The following is a 21,589-nucleotide window of genomic DNA, read 5'->3' as shown; positions in this document are numbered from 1 at the left end:
GAATAAAATATTCCAAAACATGCATCCTGTTTTCAACAAGGCACTAAAATAATACTGCCAAAAATGTGGCAAAGAAATTAACTTTTTGTCCTGAACTCAAAGCAAATGCAATACAACCCATTACTGAGTACCACTTTCCATATTTTCAAGCATAGTAGTGGCTTCATCATGTTATGGGTATGCTTGTAATCATTAAGGACTTGAGGGTTTTTCAGGATTAAAAAAAACTAATGGAGCTAAGCACAGGCAAAATCCAAGAGGAAAACCTGGTTCTGCCTGCTACCCACCAGACACTGGGAGATAAATTCACCTTTCAGTAGGACAATACACTGGAGTTGCTTACCAAGAAGACAGTGAATGTTCCTACAGTAAGTGGCCAAGTTTCAGTTTTGACTTAAATCTGCTGAAAATATATGGTAAAACCTGAAAAGGGTTTTCTAGCAATGATCAACAACCAATTTGACAGAGCTTGAAGAATTTTTAAAAGAATAGTGGGCAAATGTTGCACAATCCAGGTGTGGAAAGCTCTTACAGACTTGTGAAGTGAATCCTTACCACCGCTACACCTGGCTATCAACAGCACCTTGTCTGGCAGCCAAACAGTTCATTCAACCTCATTTACTGACTTTTAAAAAACATACAGTTGAAGTCGGAAGTTTACATACACTTAGGTCGTTTTTCAACCACTCCACAAATTTCTTGTTAACAAATTACAGTTTTGGCAAGTCGGTTACGACATCTACTTTGTGCATGACACAAGTACTTTTTCCAACAATTGTTTACAGACAGATTATTTCACTTATAATTCACTGTATCACAATTCCAGTGGGTCAGAAGTTTACATACACTAAGTTGACTGTGCCTTTAAACAGCTTGGAAAATTCCAGAAAATGATGTCATGGCTTTAGAAGCTTCTGATAGCCTGTGGATGTATTTCAAGGCCTACTTTCAAACGCAGTGCCTCTTTGCTTGACATCATGGAAAAATCTAAAGAAATCAGCCAAGACCTCCACAAAAAAAAATTTGCAGACCTCCACAAGTCTGGTTCATCCTTGGGAGCAATTTCCAAATGCCTGAAGGTACCGCGTTCATCTGTACAAACAATAGTACGCAAGTAAAACACCATGGGACCACGCAGCCGTCATACTACTCAGGAAGGAGAAGCGTTCTGTCCCCTAGATATGAACGTACTTTGGTGCGAAAAGTGCAAATCAATCTCAGAACAACAGCAAAGGACCTTATGAAGATGCTGGAGGAAGCAGGTCACAAAAGTATCTATATCCACAGTAAAACGAGTCCTATATCGACATAACTTGAAATGCCGCTCAGCAAGGAATAAGCCACTGCTTCAAAACCGACATAAAAAAGCCAGACTACGGTTTGCAACTGCACATGGGGACAAATATGGTACTTTTTGGAGAAATGTCCTCTGGTCTGATGAAACTAAAATAGAACTGTTTGGCCATAATGGCCATTGTTATGTTTGGAGGAAAAAGGGGGAGGCTTGCAAGCCGAAGAACACCATCCCAACCGTGAAGTACGGGGGTGGCAGCATCATGTTGTGGAAGTGCTTTGCTGCAGGAGGGACTGGTGCACTTCACAAAATAGATGGCATCATGAGGTAGGAAAATTATGTGGATATATTGAAGCAACATCTCAAGACATCAGTCAGGAAGTGGTCGCTAATGGGTCTTCCAAATGAACAATGATCCCAAGCATACTTCCAAAGTTGTGGCAAAATGGCTTAAGGACAACAAAGTCAAGGTATTGGAGTGGCCATCACAAAGCCCTGTCAGAAACAGGGCTTTCGATTCTAAGTTTGAAATGCTTTGAAATGACACTGGGAAGCTAGGAAATAACTTTTTCCTCTCTCGCTCTCTCTCTGTAAATCCGAGGGACCTCCATTTAGTATGATATGTTACGTTTCATATGATATGTATTAATTTGTAGATGTCCATCATCCATTCCATATGATATGTTACGAATTCCAATTTGTATGATATTTTGTGAATTTGCAAAACATACAATATGTTACGAATTCCAATTTGTTAGGGTTAGCTAAAAGGGTAAAGGTTGGGGGAAGGGTTAGCTAAAAGGGTAAAGGTTGGGGGAAGGGTTAGCTAACATTTTAAGTTGTTACAAAGTAGCTACAAAGTAAGTGAAAAGTTGCTAATGAGCTAAAATGCTAAAGTTGTCACTGATGAGATTCAAACACGCAACCTTTCGCGTTATACGCCCACCCATCCACCCCAGCCTTAAGTATATCACACTAATTTGATGGTCCCGGTTTTACATTTACTATGAGACCAGGCTGCAACTCCACAAGCTTCAGAGAAAACATCTGTCTGAGTTTGACCAGATAATCCCATAATTATTGGTCTCTTCAGAGATAGCGACTAGAAGAGAATACACATGATAATTGATGGCGCGGGCGTAGGACATTTCACTTTATGCTAAAGGTGACTGATACGAACATGTGATCTAATGCCACGCATATTTGCTTTTGCTGGCTTTTAAATGTTGAGTCGGATTCAAAAGTGAGGTGATCTACCTTTTCCTGAGTTTGTATCGAAAATGAACCGGACTGTCTCTATTTTCTCCTCCAAACTCGCACCTGGTGCTGATATAGGTGTGGGATTTACAATCCTGTCAATCGGTGAGTTGGACTTCGTTATTATCACTTTCATATCTGATCATCTAGAAAATGTATCCTAGAATACAGACACGCTGATGTTGATGCATAGCTGATTGAGATTTATAGCACATGTTATTATTTTTATTATTTTAGTGGTCAGGTTCTTCCTACAAATTACACTTTAGAAGGAACCGTGCGCTATACATGATATTAACGACTTTGTGGACAATATTAAATCATACAGATTTATGTGTAAAATATTTGAAATGTTTGTTTCACAGACTTTATTCATATTTTAAAGTATTTCGTGTAGCTTATTTGTGGTATGTAAGTAATCCACAGTACTATGTATAGCCACCTACGGTATACTGCATTCGGGAAGGATTCAGACCCCTTGACTTTTTAAACATTTTGTTACGTTACAGCCTTACTCTAAAATGTATTAAATTGTTTTTTCCCCCTCATCAATCTACACACACAATACCCCATAATGACAAAACAAAAACAGGTTTAATTTTTTTGGTGCAAATCTCAAAAACAAAAAAAAATGAAATATCACATTTATTCAGACCCTTTACTCAGTACTTTGTTGAAGCACCTTTGGCAGCGATTACAGCCTCGAGTCTTCTTGGGTATGAAGCTACAAGCTTGGCACACCTGTATTTGGGGAGTATCTCCCATTCTTCTCTGCAGATCCTCTCAAGCTCAGTCAGGTTGGATAGGGATGGTTGCTGCACAGCTATTTTCAGGTCTCTGTGGCTCAGTTGGTAGAGCATGGTGTTTGCAACGCCAGGGTTGTGGGTTCGATTCCCACGGGGGGCCAGTATGGAGAAAAACAAAAATAGAACAACAAAAAAAAATATGAAATTAAATGTATGCATTCACTACTGTAAGTCGCTCTGGATAAGAGCGTCTGCTAAATGACTCAAATGTAAATGTCTCTCCAGAGATGTTAGATCAGGTTCAAGTCCGATCTTTGGCTGGGCCACTCAAAGATATTCAGAGACTTGTCCGGAAACCATGCCTGCGTTGTCTTGGCTGTGTGCTTAGGGTTGTTGTCCTGTTGGAAGCTAAACCTTCGCCCAGTCTGAAGTCCTGAGTGCTCTGGAGCAGGTTTTCATCAAAGATCTTTCTGTACTTTGCTCACTTCATCATCCCTCGATCCTGATTATTTATGTATTAATTAATTCAATTATTTCACTTTTAAATTAGTGTGTATTGTGAATTGTTAGATACTACTGCACTATTGGAGCTAGGAACACAAGCATTTAGCTACACCCTCAATAACATCTGCTAAATATGTGTATGTGACCAATAAAATATGATTTGATTTGATTTTGACTAGTCTCCCAGTCCCTGCCGCTGAAAAACATCCCCACAACGTGATGCTGCCACCACCATGTTTTGCCGTAGGGATGGTGCCAGGTTTCCTCCAGACGTCACGCTTGGCATTCAGGCCAAAGAGTTCAATCTTGGTTTCATCAGACCAGAGAATCTTGTTTCTCATGCTCTGAGAGTCCTTTAGGTGCCTCTTGGCAAATTCCAAGTGGGCTGTAATGTGTCTTTTACTACGGAGTACCTTCTGTCTGTCCACTCTACCATAAAGGCCTGATTGGTGGAGTGCTGCAGAGATGGTTGGCCTTCTGGAAGGTTCTCCCATCTCCACAGAGGAACTCTGGAGCTCTGTCAGAGTGACCATCGGGTTCTTGGTCACCTCCCTGAACAAGGCCCTTCTCCCCTGATTGCTCAGTTTGTCCGGGCGGCCAGCTCTAGGAAGAGTCTTGGTGGTTCCAAACTTCTTTCATTTAAGAATGATGGAGCTCTACTCTACTATGCGGACAATTACAAATACCTAGGTGTCTGGTTAGACTGTAAACTCTCCTTCCAGACTCATATTAAGCATCCGAAATTAATCCAATCCAAAATTAAATCTAGAATCGGAGTCCTATTTCGCAACAAAGCATCCTTTACTCAATTTGTTGAGTAGAGTGTTGGAGGCTATTTTGTACGTTCCTTGACTTCGGCAATGTCATCTACAAAATAGCCTCCAACGCTCTACTCAACAAATTGGATGCAGTCTATTACAGTGCCATCTGTTTCGTCACCAAAGCCCCATATACTACCCACCACTTGCGAACTGTATGCTCTCGTTGGCTGGCCCTCGCTTCATATTCGTCGCCAAACCCACTGGCTCCAGGTAATCTATAAGTCCTTGCTAGGTAAAGCCCCACCTTATCTCAGCTCACTGGTCACCATAGCAGCACCCACCCATAGCACGCGCTCCAGCAGGTATATTTCACTGGTCACCCCCAAAGCCAATTCATGCTTGGGCCGCCTCTCCTTACAGTTCTCTGCTGCCAATGACTGGAACGAATTGCAAAAATCACTGAAGCTGGAGACTCATATCTCCCTTACTAACTTTAAGCATCAGCTATCAGAGCAGCTTACAGACCATTGCACCTGTACATAGCCCATCTGTAAATAGCCCATCCAACTACCTCATCCCCATATTGTTATTTATTATATATATTTATGTTTTTTTTCTTCTCCTTTGCACCCCAGTATCTCTACTTGCACAGTCATCTTCTGCACATCTATCACTCCAGTGTTTATTTGTGAAATTATAATTATTTTGCCACTACGGCCTATTTATTGCCTACCTCCCTACTCTTTTACATTTGCACACACTGTACATAGATTTTTCTATTGTGTTATTGACTGTACGTTTGTTTATGTGTAACTCTGTGTTGTTGTTTTTGTCGCACTGCTTTGCTTTATCTTGGCCAGGTTGCAGTTGTAAATGAGAACTTGTTCTCAACTGGCCTACCTGGTTAAATAAAGGTAAAATAAATAAAATGAAATACTGTCTCGGAGCTATACGGACAATTCGTTCAACTTCATGGCTTGGTTTTTGCTCTGACATGCACTTTCAACTGTGGGACCTTATATAGATAGGTGTGTGCCTTTCCAAATAATTTCCAATCAATAAAATATACCACAGATGGACTCTAATCAAGGATGATCAATGGAAACAGGATGCAACTGAGCTCAATTTTGAGTATCATAGCAAAGGGTCTGAATATTTATGTAAATAAGCTCTTTCTGTTTTCTATTTTTAATAAATTTGCAAAAATGTATAAACCTGTTTTCGCTTTGCCATTATGGGATATTGTGTGTAGATTGATGAGAAAAATAATAATATTTAATATATTTTAGAATTAGGCTGTAACGTAACAAAATGTGGAAAAAGTCAAGGGTCTGAATACTTTGCGCTCTATATCACTACAATTGACACTTTATAGAAATATCAGTATTTCATGGTATTTTATAACATGTGTTATATAGTGTTATAGATGGCTATACCTAGTAAAATGTGGTCTCAACGATATTACAGTGTATTGCATTTCCTTTCACCTGAGGTTCTGTGTGCACCTGTTAAATAAACAGACTTAAGATGTTTGGTTTGTAAATACACTCAGGAATGGACATGGCATTTTTTTTGTGACCAAATGTTGATTTATTTTGTCACATAGTGTTTTTTAAATCCAAATTAGTCAAATTATATTTTTGATGTGAGTGGGGCCAGTCTTTCTTTTTCCTCCAAGTCTGTTTGAGCTATCCTTGTCACTCGTCGTTACAAACATGTTTGTCTTGACAATGAGAAATGGACTTAACATGATGGAACAAACTGATATGGGACCAGGCTAGGCTGATTTTCTTAATCTTTTCATCATCCTTTCATTTGTCTCTGTGTCAGCCACAGGAGGTTGGTGCCACCTTATTTGGGGAGGACGGGCTCATGGCAATGGCTGGAGCGGAATCAGTGGTTTCCATGTGTTTATGCCATTCCATTCGCTCTGTTCCAGCCATTATTATGAGCCATCCTCCCCTCAGCAGCCTCCACTGGTGTCAGGGGTGTTATTTGTACCTCTATTGGAATATCTGACAGTCTTATTATAGAAACAGAAATCACACACTATCAAAGTCTTCTTCTTTTAGGTTTCAGTAGTTCATGTGTTTGTTGTACGGGCCTAATTCATTTCAATATTGCGGACACACGTTATTGCAGACATGGGTTATTATTTTGAGTCACCTGAATGCCTTATTGCCTGGAACAGCTGCTATTTCAGGAAATCCATCACTCTCTATCCAGGGTGACTTGTGGCTCAGTGTTCTGCAGAGTTATTTCTCACACCTCCTCTGTGATGTTTACATATTGAGTGAACACACTACAGGGGGTTAGCTGTGATTGCCAGCCAAACACCTTAACAGTAGAAAGGTCATCCGGTGACTGGTATCTGTCTTACAGGAACATGATACTGTAGGTCTTATATAATGTCAGGTGTAATACCTGGAAGTGTTGGTTTAGTATTTCAGACAGGTTATATTCAGGATCCATTCTGCTTGAGGAAACTTTCTTTTCGAAGATACCTGTGGTTATTGCACCAGATCTTACTGTATATATTCAGACTACCATGAGAAATTACATGTTCAGAATGTACGGTGCCCTATATTTTGACATGATCAAACCATATCAATATAACATTTCCAACATCCCAGACACTCTTATCCCTAATTGAGAGAGAACTTTTATTTATTTTACCTTTATTTTAGCAGGTCTCATTGAGATTAAGGTATCTTGTTCAAGGGAGCCCTGCATCACACAATTACACAACAAATGACACAATTGGAGATACACAAGAAAATACAAAAATCATTCATGAAAAACAATCCAACGATAGACCATATCAATCATCACTCTCTTCTCCCATCTCTATAGAGATTCTTTGTTTCCCCTTCCTTGTCTCTCTTCCAACCAGTGCTTCTGTCCGTCCTTGGCAACGGCCTGGTGCTGGTCATCTCCTACCGACGGAGGAAGAAGATGGTGGATTCAGAGCTCCTCTGCGTCAACCTGGCCGTGGTGGATTTCCTATGTTGCATCTGTTTCTACCCGCTGTCCATTCTGTCATCGTTTAACCATGCCTGGCTGGGGCACCACGTCACGTGCGTCTACTACGGTCTGGGCTGCTACATATTCGGCCTGTGTGGCATGTTCACCATCGCCGCCATCAGCGTGATCCGCTATCTGAAAACATTCTATAACCTGGTCTATGGTGAGTAGAGCCTAGTCTATTTGGGGGTGGGGGGGGGTCTATGGTGAGTAGAGCCTAGTCTATTTGGGGGTGGGGGGGGTCTATGGTGAGTAGAGCCTCATCTATTTGGGGGGGGGTCTATGGTGAGTAGAGCCTAGTCTATTTGGGGGTGGGGGGGGTCTATGGTGAGTAGAGCCTAGTCTATTTGGGGGTGGGGGGGGGTCTATGGTGAGTAGAGCCTAGTCTATTTGGGGGTGGGGGGGGTCTATGGTGAGTAGAGCCTAGTCTATTTGGGGGTGGGGGGGGTCTATGGTGAGTAGAGCCTCATCTATTTGGGGGTGGGGGGGGTCTATGGTGAGTAGAGCCTCATCTATTTGGGGGTGGGGGGGTCTATGCTGAGTAGAGCCTCATCTATTTGGGGGTGGGGGGGGTCTATGGTGAGTAGAGCCTCATCTATTTGGGGGTGGGGGGGGTCTATGGTGAGTAGAGCCTAGTCTATTTGGGGGTGGGGGGGGGTCTATGGTGAGTAGAGCCTAGTCTATTTGGGGGTGGGGGGGGGTCTATGGTGAGTAGAGCCTAGTCTATTTGGGGGTGGGGTGGGGGTCTATGGTGAGTAGAGCCTCATCTATTTGGGGGTGGGGGGGGTCTATGGTGAGTAAAGCCTCATCTATTTGGGGGTGGGGGGGGTCTATGGTGAGTAGAGCCTCATCTATTTGGATGGGAGGGGGGCTGGTCTATGGTGAGTAGAGCCTAGTCTATTTGGATGGGGGGGCAGGCTGGAGTACCAGATAGTGGGGTTTGCATGTTTGGGACTATTCTATTGGTTTTGTTGTACCAGGCAAGGTCAATATTACATTTACATTTTAGTAATTTAGCAGATGCTCTTTTCCAGAGCGACTTATAAGAGTAATTCGGGTCAAGTGCCTTGCACAAGGGCACATCGGCAGATTTTCACTTAGTCCTGTCGGGGTTTTCAAACCAGCGAACTCTAGAAATATTTCACCAGGCTAAGTGAATGCTAGACTCCCTACAAGCTTACCCAACCTAGCTGCTGCACACTACACAAAGTGTAGTGTACCCCCCAAAACGACTTAATAGTACTTTAAAGTATTTTTACTTAAGTAATTTACACAACTGCTCCCAGCTGCTGCACAATGCACAAACAAAATACAGATACCCCCAAAAATGACTTACGGATCATCACACATTTTTTTTGTTTGTGTGTGTAGTGTGTGTAGTGTGTGTAGTGTGTGTGTGTGTGTGTGTGTGTGTGTGTGTGTGTGTGTGTGTGTGTGTGTGTGTGTGTGTGTGTGTGTGTGTGTGTGTGTGTGTGTGTGTGTGTGTGTGTGTGTGTGTGTGTGTGTCATCCTACTCCGGAGTGGCGCAGCAGTCTAAGGCACTGCATCTCAGCGTCACTACAGACCCTGGTTTGATTCCAGGCTGTATCACAACCGGCCGTAATTGGGAGTCCCATAGGGCGGCGCAAAATTGGCCCAGCGTTGTCCGGGTTAGGGTTTGGCCAGGGGTAGGCTGTCGTTGTAAATAAGAATTTGTTCTTAACTGACTTGCCTTGTTAAATAAATGTGAAATAAAATGTTAAATATATATCCTGTTTGTGTCCATTGGGGTCTTTCCAGGAAGTCTCCAGGGACTAATATACAGTACCTTCAGACAGTATCCATACCACCTGACTTTTTCCACATTTTGTTCTGTTACAAAGTGGGATTAAAATGGATTTGTCATTTTTTGTCAACCATCTACAAAAAATACTCTGTAATGTCAAAGTGGAAAGAAAAATCTAACATTTGTTAAACAAAAAATATGAAAAATCAAACACTAATATATCTTGATTTCTATTCAACCTCCTGAGTCAATGTTACAGTTACCTTTGACAGGGATTACAGCTGTGAGTCTTTCTGGGTAAATCTCGTAAGAGCTTTCCACACCCGGATTGTGAAACATTTGCCCATTATTATTTAACAAATTCTTCAAGCTCTGTCAAATTGGTTGTTGATCATTGCTAGAGAAACATTTTCAGGTCTGGACATAGATTTTCAAGTAGATTTAAGTCAAACTGTAACTCGCCACTCAGGAACATTCACTGTCTTCAGTGTAGATTTGTCCTTGTGTTTTAGGTCATTGTCCTGCTGAAAGGTGAATTCATCTCCCAGTGTCTGGTGGAAAGCAGACTGAACCAGGTTATGTCAGCTATTATGCCATATTATGACATGGTTATGACCGTGTCATAACGTGTTATGACGCTGGATGTCAAGTAAAGTGTAACCATATTATAATATATGACAATATGACATCATCATACAAAGCGGGCAACGTCCTGCTTACAGACATCAACAACGACAAACTTAAAATCTGCGAAGTCTACCACTACTACCACTACTGTTGTTGATGATGATGATGATGATGATATTAGTAAACAGGAAATCACCACTCTGTATGATGATGTCATGCCTTCAAAGCTCTGCGGTTGAACTTCTTTGGGATAGGGGGCAGTATTTTCACGGCCGGATAAAAAATGTACCCGATTTAATCTGGTTACTACTCCTGCCCAGAAACTAGAATATGCATATAATTAGTAGATTTGCATAGAAAACGCTCTAAAGTTTCTAAAACTGTTTCAATGTTGTCTGTGAGTATAACATAACTCATATGGCAGGCCAAAACCTGAGAAGATTCCATACAGGAAATGCCCTGTCTGACAATTTGTTGTCCTTCTGTTGCATCTCTATCGACATTACAGCATCTGTGCTGTAATGTGACACTTTCTAAGGCTTCCATTGGCTCTCTAAAGCCGCCAAAAAGTGGAATGGGGTGTCTGCTGTCTCTGGGCAAAGTACAGCAGCAGAGTTTGTAAGTGGTCAGCCTGGGGACAGTGAGACTGAGATGCGCGTTCACAAGACTTCTCAATTTTTTTCTTTCAGCCTTTGAATGAATACAACGTTGCCCGGTTGGAATATTATCGCTATTTTACGAGAAAAATAGCATAAAAATTGATTTTAAACAGCGTTTGACATGCTTCTAAGTACGGTAATGGAATATTTTGAATTTTTTTGTCACAAAATGCGCTCGCGCATTACCCTTCGGATAGTGACCTGAACGCACGAACAAAATGGAGGTATTTGGATATAACTATGGATTATTTGGAACCAAAACAACATTTGTTGTTGAAGTAGAAGTCCTGGGAGTGCATTCTGACGAAGAACAGCAAAGGTAATCCAATTTTTCTAATAGTAATTCTGAGTTTAGGGAGCCCCAAACTTGGTGGGTGTCAAATTAGCTAGCCTGTGATGGCCGAGCTATGTACTCAGAATATTGCAAAATGTGCTTTCGCCGAAAAGCTATTTTAAAATCAGACATAGCGATTGCATAAAGGAGTTCTGTATCTATAATTCTTAAAATAATTGTTATGTATTTTGTAAACGTTTATCGTGAGTAATTTAGTAAATTCACCGGACGTTTTCGGTGGGTATGCTAGTTCTGAACATCACATGCTAATGTAAAAAGCTGTTTTTTGATATAAATATGAACTTGATTGAACAAAACATGCATGTATTGTATAACATAATGTCCTAGGAGTGTCATCTGATGAAGATCATCAAAGGTTAGTGCTGCATTTAGCTGTGGTTTGGGTTTATGTGACATATATGCTTGCTTGGAAAATGGCTGTGTGATTATTTGTGTCTATGTACTCTCCTAACATAATCTAATGTTTTGCTTTCGCTGTAAAGCCTTTTTGAAATCGGACAATGTGGTTAGATTAACGAGAGTCTTATCTTTAAAATGGTGTAAAATAGTTGATTGTTTGAGAAAATTGAATTGTGGTATTTTAGTTGGTTTTGTATTTCGCGCTGTGCGATGCCATTGGCTGTTGGCTAGGGGTTCCGCAGGCGGAACGGGGTTCCGCTAGCGGAACGTCTGTCCTCAACAGGTTAAGAGCCCAGTTTTTTCTCTGTGGTCTATTTATAGGCTGTATTTATAATGTATTGCATACACATTTATAGGTAGTTATACAGGCTTGATCTCTCTCTTGTTGTAGCAACAACAACTCACCATCCCTAGGGTGGCTATAACAGAATGCTTGCTGCCCTGTTCTGTCCCTTGCTCTGATCTGAAAGACATTAAAGACAATATGGGCACAATTCCACCTAGCCTATCACAGGGTAAGGTGGAGGTGCTGTAATACTACAATACCTTGGAAAAGTAAATGAAGTGCCTATGAGAGGGGGCTAAGGATCGATTTGGATTTGAGCGTCTCCTGTCTCGCTCTCACTTTGTGTTTGTGTGTGTCTGTGTGCGTGTCTGTCTGTCTGTCTGTATGCCCAGTGGCTCCTGAGTGGCATCTCACTGCAGTCCCTGGTTCACATCCAGCCGTGATTGGGAGTCCCATAGGGCGGCGCACAATTGGCCCAGCGTCGTCCGGGTTTTGCTGTGGTAGGCCGTCATTGTAATAAGAAATTGTTTTTAACTGTCTTGCCTAGTTAAATAAAGATTACATAAAAAAAATGTAATAATAATCTCTCTCCCACTCTCTCGCACATCTCTTTCTCTCTCACTCTCTCACACACACCTCTCCAGCTTTCTCTCTCTCTCTCTCTCTTTGTCTCTCCAATTAACTAGTAGCAGGGCTTTCCGCTCTCCTGTGTTAATTGTAAGAGACGAGTAGGGTGCTCAGGTCTGCCATGAGAGGTGACTGTATAGTTCCTGTCACGCCCTGACCTGAGAGAGACGGTTTATTTCTCTATTTTGTTAGGTCAGGGTGTGGGGTGGGCATTCTATGTCATTATATTTCTATGTTTTGGCCAGTTATGGTTTCCAATCAGAGGCAGCTGTCTATCGTTGTCTCTGATTGGGAACCATACTTAGGCAGCCTTTTCCCACCTGTGTTTGTGGGTAGTTGTTTTCTGTTTTGTTATCAGTGACCTGACAGAACTGTTTGCTTTCGTTTTGTTTCTTTGTTTAAGTGTTTCGTTATATATAATACATTATGAACACTTACCACGCTGCGCTTTGGTCCCCTTCTTCTAATGACAGCCGTCACAGAACTACCCACCACCAAGGGACCAAGCAGTGTGGTCAGGATGAATGGACCTGGGAGGAAATCCTAGACGGGAAGGGACCCTGGAGGCAGGACGGGGAGTATCACCGTCCGAAGGAGGAAATAGAGGCAGCGAGAGCAGAATGGTGATGCTATGAGGAACTAGCACGGCAACAACGGAAGCCCGAGAGGCAGCTCCCCCAAAATGTTGGGGAGGGGGCACACGGGGAGATTGGCGAAGTCCGGGTTGAGACCTGAGCCAACTCCCCGTGCTTACCGTGGGGAGCGAGTGACCGAGCGAGCACCGTGTTATGCGGGGATGCGCACTGTGTCACCAGTGCGCAGCTACAACCCGGTGCGCTCGGTGCAAGCTTCCCGCAGTTGCCGTGCTAGAGATGGCAGTCAGCCAAGCAGAATTGTGCCGGCTCTATGTTCCTGGTCTCCAGTGCGTCTCTTCGGCCCAGGTTATCCTGCGCCAGCTCTACGCACAGTACCCCCGTTCACCAGCACAAACAAGTTCTTCCTGTGCCAGCGCTCCGCCCTTGCCGGGCTAAAGTAAACATCCAGCCAGGACGGGTTGTGCCAGCCATATGCTCCAGACCTCCAGTGCGCCTCCACGGCCCAGTATATCCTGCGCCAGTTCGACGCACTGTGTCGCCAGTGCGCCTGCACAGCCCAGTTTGTCCTGTGCCTGCGCCCCGCACTTGCCGGGCTAAAGTAAGCGTACAGCCAGGACGGGTTGTGCCAGCCCTAAGCTCCAGACCTCCAGTGCGCCTCCACGGCCTAGTATACCCTGTGCCTGCTCTGCGCACCCAGTCTCTAGTGCGTCTCTCCAGTCCGGTGAGACCTGTTCAAGCTCCACGTAAGAAGCCTCCAGTGATGATCTATGGTCCGAAGCCTACAGTGATGATCCATTGCACGAAGCCTCCAGTGATGATCCATGGCCCGGAGCCTGTAGGGATGATCCATGGCACGAAGCCTCCAGTGATGATCCATGGCCCGGAGCCTGTAGGGATGATCCATGGCACGAAGCCTCTAGTGATAATCCATGGCCCGGAGCCTCCTGTGAGAATCCATGGCACGAAGCCTCCAGTGATGATCCATGGCCCGGAGCCTCCAGTGATGATCCATGGCAAGAAGCCTCCAGTGATGATCCATGGCAAGAAGCCTCCAGTGATGATCCATGGCAAGAAGCCTCCAGGGATGATCCATGGCAAGAAGCCTCCAGTGATGATCCATGGCACGGAACCTGTAGTGATGATCCAAAGCACGGAGCCTCCTGAGACGGCCCACAATCCGGAACCTCCTGAGACGGCCTACAGTCCGGAACCTCCAGCGACGTCCCCCAGTCCGGAGCCTCCAGCGACGGTCCCCAGTCCGGAGCCTCCAGCATCCGGAGTCTTCAGCGGCGGCCCGCAGCCATGAGTCTTCAGCGGCGGCCCGCAGTCCGGAGTCTTCAGCGGCGGCCCGCAATTCAGAGCCTCCGGCGATGATCCACGGTCTGGTTCCTCCGGCGACACAGAAGTGGGGGGATCAGCGGGCAGAGTGGGGGTTATGCCCCGAACCAGAGCCGCCGCCTAGAATAGATGCCCACCCGGACCCTCCCCGATAGGTTCAGGTTTGCAGCCGGGAATCTGCACCTTTGGGGGGGGGCCTTGACCTGAGAGAGATGGTTTATTTCTATATTTTGTTAGGTCAGGGTGTGGGGTGGGCATTCTATGTCATTATATTTCTGTGTTTTCGCCAGGTATGGTTTCCAATCACAGGCAGCTGTCTATAGTTGTCTCTGATTGGGAAGCATACTTAGGCGGCCTTTTCCCACCTGTGTTTGTGGGTAGTTGTTTTCTGTTTTGTTATCAGTGACCTGACAGAACTGTTTGCTTTCGTTTTGTTTCTTTGTTTAAGTGTTTCGTTATATATAATAAATTATGTGGTTATTATGTTGGTCCACTCCTTCTGACGACTGCCGTAACAGTTCCCTTAACCTCTTACATCTAGCGGAACATCTGCTCCAATATCCAATGATGGGCGTGGCGCGAAATACAAATTCCTCTAAAATCTGAAAACTTCAATTTTTCAAACATATGACTATTTTACAGCATTTTAAAGACAAGACTCTCGTTAATCTAACCACACTGTCCGATTTCAAAAAGGCTTACAGCGAAAGCAAAACATTAGATTATGTCAGCAGAGTACCAAGCCAGAAATAATCAGACACCCATTTTTCAAGCTAGCATATAATGTCACAAAAACCCAGAAGACAGCTAAATGCAGCACTAACCTTTGATGATCTTCATCAGATGACACACCTAGGACATTATGTTATACAATACATGCATGTTTTGTTCAATCAAGTTCATGTTTATATCAAAAAACAGCTTTTTACATTAGCATGTGACGTTCAGAACTAGCATACCCTAACCCTAACCCTAACAATTTACTAAATTACTCACGATAAACGTTCACAAAAAGCATAACAATTATTTTAAGAATTATAGATACAGAACTCCTCTATGCACTCGATATGTCCGATTTTAAAATAGCTTTTTGGTGAAAGCACATTTTGCAATATTCTAAGTACATAGCCCAGCCATCACGGGCTAGCTATTTAGACACCCGGCAAGTTTAGCCTTCACCAAAATCAGATTTACTATAAGAAAAATGGTCTTACCTTTCCTGTTCTTCGTCAGAATGCACTCCCAGGACTTCTACTTCAATAACAAATGTTGGTTTGGTCCCAAATAATCCATCGTTATATCCAAACAGCGGCGTTTTGTTCGTGCGTTCTAGACACTATCCCAATGGTAAATCAGGGTCGTGCGCATGGCGCATTTCGTGACAAAAAAATTCTAAATATTCCATTACCGTACTTCGAAGCATGTCAACCGCTGTTTAAAATCAATTTTTATGCAATTTATCTCGTAACAAAGCGATAATATTCCGACCGGGAATCTGCGTTTCGGTAAAAAGAGGGAAAAACAGAAAGGCGGGGGCGGCCAGTGCACGAGCATGAATCCCTTTGTCCTCTGATATACCACTTAGCAAAAGCGCTCGTGTGTTTCAGCCAGGGCTTTGAATTACGTCATTCAGGTTTTTCCCAGGCTCTGAGAGCCCATTGGAGCCATAGGAAGTGTCACGTAACAGCAGAGATGCTTTGTAATGAATAGAGATGACAAAGAAGGGCAAGAAATGGTCAGACAGGGTACTTCCTGTACAGAATCTTCTCACGTTTTGGCCTGCCAAATGAGTTCTGTTATACTCACAGACACCATTCAAACAGTTTTAGAAACTTTGGAGTGTTTTCTATCCAAAGCTAATAATTATATGCATATTCTAGTTTCTGGGCAGGACTAATAATCAGATTAAATCGGGTACGTTTTTTATCCAGCCGTGAAAATACTGCCCCCTAGCCATAAGAGGTTAAGGAAAAGCACCTTTAGTAAATCCGCTTTCTCTGTGAGAGCTTCCTATGTCTGGAATACACTGCCATCAGACACACATAACTGCACCACATATCACACTTTCACAAAATGCATGAAGACATGGCTAAAGGTCAATCAGATTTGTGAACATAATCCCTAGCTGTGTATTGCCGCTTTCCATGTTGTCTGTAGTCTGTAGCTTGTGAGGTGTGGAAACACTTTGTTGCTTTTATGGATTTTGTCTTGTTGCTTTTTGTTCTATGTTGCTCTGTCTGTATGCTACATCTTGCTTGTCCTATGTTGCTCTGTCTGTATGCTATGTCTTGCTTGTCCTATGTTGCTCTGCGTGTGCTCACTGCTCAATGATTGTCTATATTGTAATTGTTTTTAATAACCTGCCCAGGGACTGTGGTTGAAAATTAGCCGGCTGGCTAAAACCGGCACTTTTACTGAAACGTTGATTAATGTACACTGTCCCTGTAGAAATAAAATAAACTCAAACTCAGCCCTGAGTACTAGGATCAGGTGTGGATTAGGACAGGAGTTGAGGGGAATAATGCCACAGGACAGGTTAGTCATCAGTCAGTCTTCTCATCTCAGTCGAGGGCCTGTGAGATCGATTGGTGCTCTCTAATTACCATCTATGTTTCAGATCAATGGAGACCACATAGCATTTCTTTTGGAGAAATGGCCTTATTTGCCCATGGACTTTACATTTATGTGCCGTAACTGCAATATTTTTAAGCCAATATTCTATAAGACTGTCACATCCTGACCAGTAAAGGGGTTATTTGTTATTGTAGTTTGGTCAGGACGTGGCAGGGGATGTTTGTTTAGAGTGTTTCGGGGTTTGTTGGGCTATGTTATTATGTAAGAGGGGTGTTTGTTTAGAGTGTTCCGGGGTTTTTGGTCTATGTTCTAGGTCAGTGTTTTTCTATGTTCAGTCTAGTTTTTCTACTTCTATGTTTAGGGTTTGTTGATTGAGCTTCAATTGGAGGCAGCTGTTCCTCGTTGCCTCTGATTGAAGGTCCTATGTATAGGGGTGTTTGTGCTATGGGGGTTTGTGGGTAGTTGTTTCCTGTTTTGTGTCTGTGCACCTGACAGGACTGTTTAGTGTCGTTCGTTGTTTTGTATACGTGATTTGTTTTTCCTTCTTTTGATTTAATAAAGAAGATGAGTATACACGTTCCCGCTGCACCTTGGTCTAATCCTTATGACGCCCGTTACAAAGACAGGTATTCAAGGTATTCAAGCAGTAGAGAATTTGAGGTGCGGTACTCAGTACTGGTGTGTTCTGGCCCAAATCAAGCACTGATTAATCACTGAATTATCCAAACATAATGACAATCCCAGATGTCACCCTCCCTTTAAGAATATAACCAGGCGATGGATGTCTCTTTCCTTGCAGCAGTCTGGCTGAATGGTGCCAACATCCGGCTGGTGTGCTGTGCCTCGTGGCTAGTCGCCACCGTCTGGTCCTCCTTCCCCTTGTTCGGCTGGGGCGAGTACGTCCCCGAGCCCTACGGCCTGTCCTGTACCATCGCCTGGCACAGCTACCACACCTCCTTTAAAGACGCCTTCTACGTCATCTGTTCCTTCTCTTGTTTCATGCTGGTGCCCGTCCTGCTCATCGTGATGTCCCAGATCCAGATCCTCTACAAAGTCTATCATTTCACCTACGCCTTGTCAGCCCGGGGGATCCGGACCAACCTGCGCCATGCCGAAAAACGTCTCTCCATGGTGAGAAGGGTTTTATGTCCTGCTTAAAGAGGAACCACGGCAATGAGCCTGAACCTCTCTGATTCAGGGGAGGACTGTCTGTCACAGTGCATACGTCTTTCACTCAGGGAGAGCGGATGTAGAGCTTACTGCAGCGCTAGATAGAACTGTGTTGAATTACTCAAATCTAAGAAAAAAATGTACCTTCTGTCACAGTGAACATAGTATCTTTATATTTGATACAAGACCAATCGATGGTCAGATATTCCATACAAGGTTTTCACATACAGTACCAGTCAAAAGTTTGGACACATCTACTCATTACAGGGTTTTTCTTTATTTTTACTATTTTCTATACATATGGAATCATGTAGTAACCAAAAAAGTGTTAAACAGATCTGTTCATCCTGTTGTATGCTCTGGCATTATACAGTCTGGATGACATCTTATGTCATATGTTATTATATGCTACGTAAGAGTCTACATACCAGATGTTATAACAGGGTGTTATGTCATTTATTAACCTCTGTGTCACATTATTACATTGAATGGAATGATGTGCGTCATAACCTTGTAATATGCCCATATAGACTGTGCACATATACCTTAAGTAGAGTGACATTCATTTGAGGTGGTATAAAACAGTTATAAATGTGCTTATACCACGGGATGAGTTGACAGTATCACAAAAAAAAGACACATTATAATACCAATAACTTGTCAAGAAAACACAACACAAAATAGAAATAGAATTATAAAGGGCTCGATTTTGTCATTCTAAGCATATGCAATGTGTCTGCTTCTGACATAAAATAAATGTTTGACTTCCACACAAAATTACCTTATTTTAGGTTTAAGGGAGTGTGTAGGCCGCATTCTTTATCGTAGAGTTATGTATTTATATCCGCCTGCTCAAGACAAATTCAGCCATTGCTTTGCCAAATACACGTTTATACGACAGAGGACTTTGCCATGGTCCTAGTAAGGTCTGGGTGGCTGTCTTCTGACTTATAAAAGGGTGGGAAATCAATCAAATCAGTCATGTAAATATATGCATATATAAGTAATTCTAGTACCATATTTCAGGGACTGTCAGCTTAAGAGGCTAGTTTGCTAGCTTCAGGAGGAATTAGCTTCGGGATGGGGCTGAAGAAATGTAAACACTCCAATGTATAGACAGAGCTATGGATGCAAGGATTGACCATCCATGATATCAAAACTATAGTGGAACAATGTTTTGAGGCAATTTTTTGTGTTTACTTTTATTTTGTTAAACATTTGAGTAAAAAAGCTTATATTTTGGGTTCTGATGGGTTACGACAGTTGAACTTAGCTCATGAGGCATTTATTCAGTTATATTCTTCAAGGATTAATGGGTACTTATCATTAATTTATAAAGAGATGTCGGCTCATCATGTGGCAAACCTAGTTACAGTAGCTACAGCAAATAGCTGTCACGACTTCCGCCGAAGTCGGTCCCTCTCCTTGTTCGGCGGCGGTCGACGTCACCGGTCTTTTAGCCATCGCCGATCCACTTTTCATTTTCCATTTGTTTTGTCTTTGTTTTCTACACACCAGGTTTCTATTCCCCAATTACATGTTCATTATTTAACCCTCTGTTTCCCACATGTTAGTGTGCGGGTTTATTGATTGTTCATGGCGGTACTTGTCGGCTGGTTATGTTTGCCGGGTTATGTATTTACGCCCGTTATTTTCGAGTGACCGGTATTTCTCCGCACTTTGAGTATTGTCTGTATACTGGTGCTGTCGTGGAATTAAATACCTTGTACACTCATTTCTGCTCTCCTGTGCCTGATTCACTGCACCAGTTAACCACCGCCTGACAATAGCATGGATAATAAAAAACATGAGTTAAATAGCGTGTATTACGATGAAAAGGTAATTGTGTTTAAAGTGTAAGTGAAAGAGGATGTAAATGTGCAATGTGCTACAGAGTACTTTTTTTCATTCCAAAGGGTGGTTACTTTGAAGAATCTAAAATATAAAATATTTTGTTGATTGGTTTAACACTTCTTTGGTTACTACATGTATCCATATGTGTTATTTCATAGTTTTGATGTCTTTTGACTGGTACTGTATGCTCTTTGAGAAGTTTAAAATATTTATCAGGCTTGTGACTCTTTCTCTTCTACAGATGTCCTTTGTCGTTTCAAAGGCTGCGTTTACACAGGCAGCCCAATTCTGACCTTTTGCCCAATTATGGGCAAAAGAGCAGATTTAAAAGAAAATCTGAATTGGGCTGCCTGTGTCAATGCAGCCCAAGGCACGTATGTCATTTTTGTGCTGCATTTTGCTCAGTAAAGTCAGTACAGAAGTCAGTACTAGTGGTGTCATTAGGTAGGCTTGAATTAGCTGCATATACGGAAGCCAACTCTAACGTTGAAAGAGTTGTCTTTAGTACATACTGTATATTCAAATTTACCCAATGATACCAGTTATTGTATGAGAGCTTACGAGATAGAGTTGGATTTTGGCCTCCTGAGTGGCGCAGCGGTGTAAGGTACTGCATCGCAGCACTAGAGGCATCACTACAGACCTGGGTTTGATCCCAGGCTGTGTCGCAGCCGGCCATGACCGGGAGAACCATGAGGCGACGCACAATTGGCCCAGCTTCGTCTGGGTTAGGGGAGGGTTTGGCAGGCTGGGATGTCCTTGTCCCATCGCGCTCTAGTGACTCCTAGTTCCAGGCCGGGAGCATGCACACTGACTTTGGTCGCCAGCTGTACAGTGTTTCCTCCAAGACATTGGTACTCCTGGCTTCTGGGTTAAGTAAGCAGCGTGTCAAGAAGCAGTGCGGCTTGGCAGGGTCATGTTTCGGAGGACGCATGTCTCTCCCGAGTTTGTATGGGAGTTGCAACAATGGGACAAGACTGTAACTACCAATTGTGGGTAAAAAGTTAAATTTAGCAAATAATGTATGGATTTGGGTCTAGATATTGGACACAACATAATTTCTCTGTCGTCCCCCTCAGATGTTCTTCTGCATCAGCCTTGGCTTTGTGATGGCCTGGGCTCCCTACGCCGTTGTCTCCTTCCTCTTCATCTTCCACAAGGACAACAGGTACATGGCACCTGGGGGCTTCGTGTTCCCCGCACTGTTCGCCAAGAGCTCCCACGTCTACAACCCCTTCATCTACTTCTACTTCAACAAGGCCTTCCGTCAGGAGCTGCGCTGCCTGTTGCGCTCCTTCTGCCCCCGGTTAGCCGGGAATCGTGTGGGGGTCCGCTCTGCCACGGGCCAGGAGGGACTCCCCGGGGGGCCACATCCCATCCAGATCCAGCTCCAGGAGCTGGGGATGTCTGGAGAGGGAGTCCTAGGGGAGGAATAGCAGCAAGGACACGGGGAGCACACTTTGGGGCGATCTTCTGCTGAGTGTCCAAGATCAGAGTGACCCCCTCGGCTGTGGACCATAGACCTGTCCAGTGCTTGACTTGGGCAGGAGCTCACCGGAGCTGACCACTGGCACCTCAAATGTTCTACTGCTTGAGCTCCTGTTCCTCTTATAGAATATGAACTCAAAAGTATTGTGGAGTTCTTGCACCTAAATATGAACAGTATTGGCACCCAAAATGAGTACCGGCACCTATTTCAATCCAAGTCAAGCACTGGCACCTGTCTAATAGTTCCTTCCCATCTCCACCTGAA

The 21,589-nt window shown here is 43.4% G+C and overlaps 1 protein-coding gene and 1 non-coding gene across 2 annotated transcripts; both read left to right on the top strand.

The window, feature by feature from the left end:
• Positions 1-2,574: 2,574 nt before the first annotated feature.
• opn8c (opsin 8, group member c) lies at positions 2,575-21,272 on the top strand. Its single transcript, XM_029732923.1, has 4 exons — positions 2,575-2,656; positions 7,456-7,749; positions 17,612-17,943; positions 20,916-21,272. The coding sequence occupies exons 1-4, from the start codon at positions 2,575-2,577 to the stop codon at positions 21,270-21,272; spliced, it is 1,065 nt and encodes a 354-aa protein (XP_029588783.1).
• Positions 3,385-3,457, top strand: trnaa-ugc (transfer RNA alanine (anticodon UGC)). The gene has a single exon. It is a non-coding gene; the product is annotated as a tRNA-Ala (tRNA).
• Positions 21,273-21,589: the final 317 nt, after the last annotated feature.

This window comes from Salmo trutta, chromosome 35 (genome assembly GCF_901001165.1).
Source record: "Salmo trutta chromosome 35, fSalTru1.1, whole genome shotgun sequence".
Classification (NCBI taxonomy): Eukaryota; Metazoa; Chordata; class Actinopteri; order Salmoniformes; family Salmonidae; genus Salmo; species Salmo trutta.
Note: the sequence above shows the minus strand (reverse complement) of the source record. Positions and strands in the feature narration are given on the sequence as shown.